Here is a 4,990-nt window from a genome sequence, read left to right as displayed (position 1 = left end):
ACCTGGTGATTGGGTCCTAGTAAAGGAATTTCTCCAGAAAGACTGCCTGCAACCTAGGTGGAACGGACCCTATCAAGTCCTGCTAACCACTAATACTGCCGTAAAGGTTGATGGAAAGTCTGCCTGGATCCACGCATCTCATTGCAAAAGGACATTAACGCCAAAGAAAGAAGAACAAATCAACCCAGAACCAGCCCAGTTGGAATTAGATCCCACTCAAACGGAAACTGAGGAAGAAGGTCTTCAAGAAACGAATGCGGATACCCCTTACCTTGCTGAGCCCCCTCGCAACTATAACCTTCGTCCTAGAAAACAAGCCAAGAAAAGGTAACTTATCAGTGCTATTAACATCAAGGTGAACTCATAGACAACGAAACCCAGAAGAATTGCCTGCAGAGGCCAGGCAAACAATACTTGCCAACATTACTGCTAAGTTTATTATGGCTACAGTGCTACTTAATTTAGCCGTATTAGGTGCCCCTAACGCATACCTTGGTCTGCTACAAAAGGTATCAATAGCCCTAAACGTCTTTCAATAGCTCTAAACGCCTCAGATTGCTGGGTGTGTGGTCTTAGTCCTAGGGCTTATAGCGAAGGATTTCTTATGATACCTCTCCCCCTGAGTTTAGAAAATTTAACTGTGCGGTGGGCAGACCCAAATAATGCCACCTTACGGTGATTCCTTTACAGGGAGAAATGTGTTGGGTATGCAACTACTCCCAACAAAAAAATTATTCAGTGGGAAATAGTAGTTGTAAACATTATGATATGGGAAAAGGAGTGTGGATGAAGAATCATACTAAAGAGAGAACATGGTGCCAAAGTTTTAATGGCTAGTATAACCCATATAACCAGACTAGCAGAACTGGCGCAATATCTTGCAAACCAATTAAGTGGTCACATATCACCATATGGGAATGTTCTACTTTAGGAGGGCATTGCTATAGAGATGGCACCATAAAGTCAGCATCTCCTGACAGTTTGGGAAGGCCATCTCCTATTGGAGGTCGGTTTACCCTAGACTGGTATGATGGCTCCTTTAGTAATAACTAGGCCCTGCAAGGAACTATTGGGTATGCAGGACTAAAGCCTACCATCAACTACCGCCAAATTGGTCGGATCTTGTTATGTAGCCTGGCTAACCCCTCCAGTCAGAGCTATAAAGGGTCTGCCTCCAGGGCATCACCGAAATAAAAGAGAAAGCCCTGAGCGAGCAGATCGAGAACAAGATGCGATAGCTACCCTTGAAACTTATAAAATCCTTTAACCGTGGGAAAATTAATAGGGTGTTCTGTAGCAGGAATAATTCCACTAATTACCGGTCCAGCTATCTCCTGTTTGGGAAGATATACCCTGCGACTACAAGCGGTAGTTGAAATATTGGCCCTAGAAACTGAAATTGCCATAACCAGACTGGGAAACGCTATAAAGATCATAGCCCGAAATCAAGATAATTTACGACTAATGGTTATGCAGAACCGATTAGCCCTTGACTATGTTTTAGCATCTGAAGGGGGTGCCTGCGCTGTAATAGGCCAAGAGTGTTGCACTTATGTAAATAGTACCTTTGAATTAGTAGAAAACCAAGTTAATAATGCGATGGTTCATGCTGCCAAAGCCGCTGAAGCAGCCTTCGTTCCCAAAGATTCTTCAGTAGATTGGTTTGCTTGGTTAGATCCTAGGGGATTATTCAAAGGTCTGCTTGGGAAAATAATGTCTGCTTTGTGTATGGTTTTAATTTTAGGGTTAAGTTTGTGTGTGATTGTGCAGCTAGTTTTATGTTGCACAAAGTTGTGTGTTAAAAAGGCTGAACAAACTATCTCATCTATTTCCAAAGAAACGGTTAAAAACATGGTGTTAGAACTAAGAAAGAATGAAATAGAGCAAGAGAAACTATGGACAGACCTGTGCCAAATAGAAATAGAGTGATCCTCCTTCGGAAGGATCAAAGGTGGGAAATGAAGGGGAAAAACAAAATGGTTCCAGTCTGCCATTTTGTTTGTGAGCGAGTCATGTAGCCAGGTCATGACCTTGCTGTTACAGACTGGTTTAAACTAGTTTTTTTCCCCAGTAACAAGTTGAAGACATGTGCAGACTTGTCTGCGTCATGTCTAATGTTGATTGGTTTATACTGTTGCTATGTTTATGATGTCACATTTTCTATATTACCCCCTCACTGCCTATGTTCAGAGTCAGACCTCATGGCAAAATTCTGAATTCGGGTATGACGCTGACCAGGAATGCTTTCTTTATTAAACTAAGTCTTTAACTTCAATTGGCCTGTTCGTTTGAGCCTCCGCCCAACGAACCCGGGGACAAAGTTTTCCCCCCACAGGAGGATGACCTCTGTGTAAGTTCCCCCCTCCACTGCACAGGGTGTGTCTGCAAGCAGGGAACTAGACAGAAGGTGAATTATTAATAATTTTAATATTGATGCATGAAGAATTATTTATCTGTCTGTGTTCTTGGATCTATAAATAGGGAAGCTGGAATGAGAGATGACTTTAAGTAAGTGTATAGAATTGGTGAAGTATGGCATCCAGTTTTGCAATTCACCTTTCAAGAAAGACATTAAAATGCAGAAGTTAAGACATGCAAAGTAGCTTATTGGGGTGTGATGGGCCCTCAAAGAGCATTTTAAAGTAATGTGGTTCAGATTCAGGAGCGCGAAAAAGGGGCTCTCACTAGCTAGTCAACAGCCTATGTTCGGGAAAAGGATTCCCAAATTATTGTACACAAGGGGAAACAGACCAAATGACAGGATTTTCTGAGGTCTGTTTGAATTAATTTAATGAGGTGGATCCAAAGTCAGATGAGGAACAAATTGAGCACAAGATGGAAACATCCTGTTCCTAATCTGGCTTCTATCTGTTGGTGTGTGCCAAGCCCATAGCTCCCCAAAATGGCAAAAGAAACAGAATGGGGGTTCCCACTTTTATACAGGAAAGTCATGAGGGTTAGGGTCACAAGCCAATGGACCAAAGGTGGGAACAGGTAAAAGGATAAAGGAACAACAACAGTGATAACATATACTCAGTGCCTTAGGGAACTTATACCCGAGTGTGGTGGCTGCTCTGATGCTCTGGAATTTCAGCGCATTGGAGCAGACCTGATTGAGTCTGCTGGAGCGTGGCAATTACTGTGTTCAAGCAGCCTCCTGCATCTTGTAGTATCAGTGTCCTCGTGCTTAACAAGGGCGGACGGGGTGCTTGACCTATAAAGCTCATTGATGAGCTTTAGTTTAAGCACCCCACCCACCATTTTTAAGTGCAGGTATGCTGGTACATGAGACACAGTTGTGTTTTAATTAAAGCAGCTCTTGGAGCCACTCTAATTACAGCACCACCCCACCCACCCGAGAACATGTGTAAAAGTGCTCTTAATTTCCACCCTTCCCCTCATTTCTGGAGGTGTCCTGAGACAAGCCTTTAGTCCCAGAGCACTCAAACAGCAGCAACCTGCAGCTGCCTTAAGTCTGAGTCCAGCTCCTTCAGTCCACACAGTCTTGGCTGACCAAGCTACTGGGATCCTAAGCTCCACTGCACTGCTATGTAGGGCTCATCAGGCTTCATGTGTAGGCTGCAAACTCCCTTTCTTCTTACTCCAGTCACATGCCTTCTCTCCAGCTCGTTCCTTCTTCCTTTTTCCCCTTGAGTTATAAGAATTCAGCTTCTGTAGAATTATGACTATTGCAAGCTTACAACATGTTTGACTTTGTAATTTTTCCTCAAATATCCACAATTAAATAGACATATCATATTTTATTACATCATGCAATCTGTGCCTGCAGATCAAGGCAAACTGTATTATGCACCGGTGCATAACAGGAAATGAGTTTATTTTTACTCTTACAGTATTTTGTCCCCAGAGGAGAGAGAACAAAAGTTAGAATAATTAGTTTAGTTATTTAAATATTGATTTTTGTCATTGTTTAAATTATTTACTTAAGAGTAAAGTATATTACTACTTTGTGGTAAAGTGCAGTTGGAAAATTGTAGCAGACTATTGAAAAATAGTGAAATAAAACTGGAAGGAAAATAATTAGAGTTTCTAGAGATCTGGGTCATCTAACAATCCAATTCAGAAAGAGCCTCAGAAACACTTGATCTCATTGTAGCAAATTCTAGCCATCTTTTATAGAACATAAAGAAACTACTGGTAAAGAAGAAAGAAGAGGAGTAAGGGAATGAACAAGGGGAAGCTTCCAGACCTTTTCCAAGCAGTCTGAAAAATCACAGGGAGAACTCCTACCTGAAGGAAATATTACAGACCTCTGGAGTTATTTGATACAGAAAATATCTTGGGGGATATGAACATCCCCTGAATATCCTGCTACTATGAGAGGAGTCAGAAAGGCAGGGTCCAGGTTCTATCTGTAGCAGCCTTTAAAAAATGGACCCACCTGAACAGAATGGGAAGGGCTGCCTGGCAGAGACACAGCGTTTGTCCCAGAGGGGACACTGTAGGCTCTGAGGACAAGTGAAGCTGTTTGGAAGTATCCCTGTTGGAAGTGGGAGGGGTGATGTGTCACAACCCAAAGTTGTGGGTTTTTTTGTTTGTGTGTGCTTCGGCATCGCTAAATTGTGTTCCCACTAAATTACAGCTCTTTTGCACGGTGGAGCGTTCTGTTGCAATTGAGAACCCGCGTGCAGGAGCTTTTCCCGCCAGTTCTGTAGTCTTCTTTGCATCGTGCATTTCTTTTGCATTATAGTGATGCATGGTACAAGGAAGTTCCTGCCATTTGTATTAAGATTTCCGCCACATTATTGGCCGATCTTAATATAGGCACACGTGGCGGCTAGCTATTGGCTTGCTAGCCGTACAAAAGGCTTGGGTAGTTTCCGCCCAAGTCGGAGAGAGAGAAAGCACGTGGAGTTCGGGAAAGGAGCGTGAGGATCTCTAAGCGCTGCTGATCCTCTCAAACCCAGCTTTTTCCTTAAGAGGGCAACAGAGGTTTAATTTGTCAAACCCACGGAGCTTCAACAACTCC

The 4,990-nt window shown here is 42.8% G+C and overlaps 1 protein-coding gene across 1 annotated transcript in view; it reads left to right on the top strand.

Moving 5' to 3' along the window:
• Positions 1 to 4,990, top strand: part of CD109 (CD109 molecule) — a 152,151-nt gene that overhangs the window by 4,582 nt on the left and 142,579 nt on the right. The window contains exons 2-3 of the mRNA XM_014518445.2: positions 107 to 327; positions 1,347 to 1,670. Coding sequence (XP_014373931.2) covers positions 107 to 327; positions 1,347 to 1,670 — 545 coding nt within the window. The remainder of the gene's footprint in view (positions 1 to 106; positions 328 to 1,346; positions 1,671 to 4,990) is intronic.

This window comes from Alligator sinensis, unplaced genomic scaffold (genome assembly GCF_000455745.1).
Source record: "Alligator sinensis unplaced genomic scaffold, ASM45574v1 scaffold37_1, whole genome shotgun sequence".
Taxonomy (NCBI): domain Eukaryota; kingdom Metazoa; phylum Chordata; order Crocodylia; family Alligatoridae; genus Alligator; species Alligator sinensis.
The sequence above is the reverse complement of the archived record's forward strand: the minus strand, read 5'-3'. Positions and strand labels throughout refer to the sequence as shown.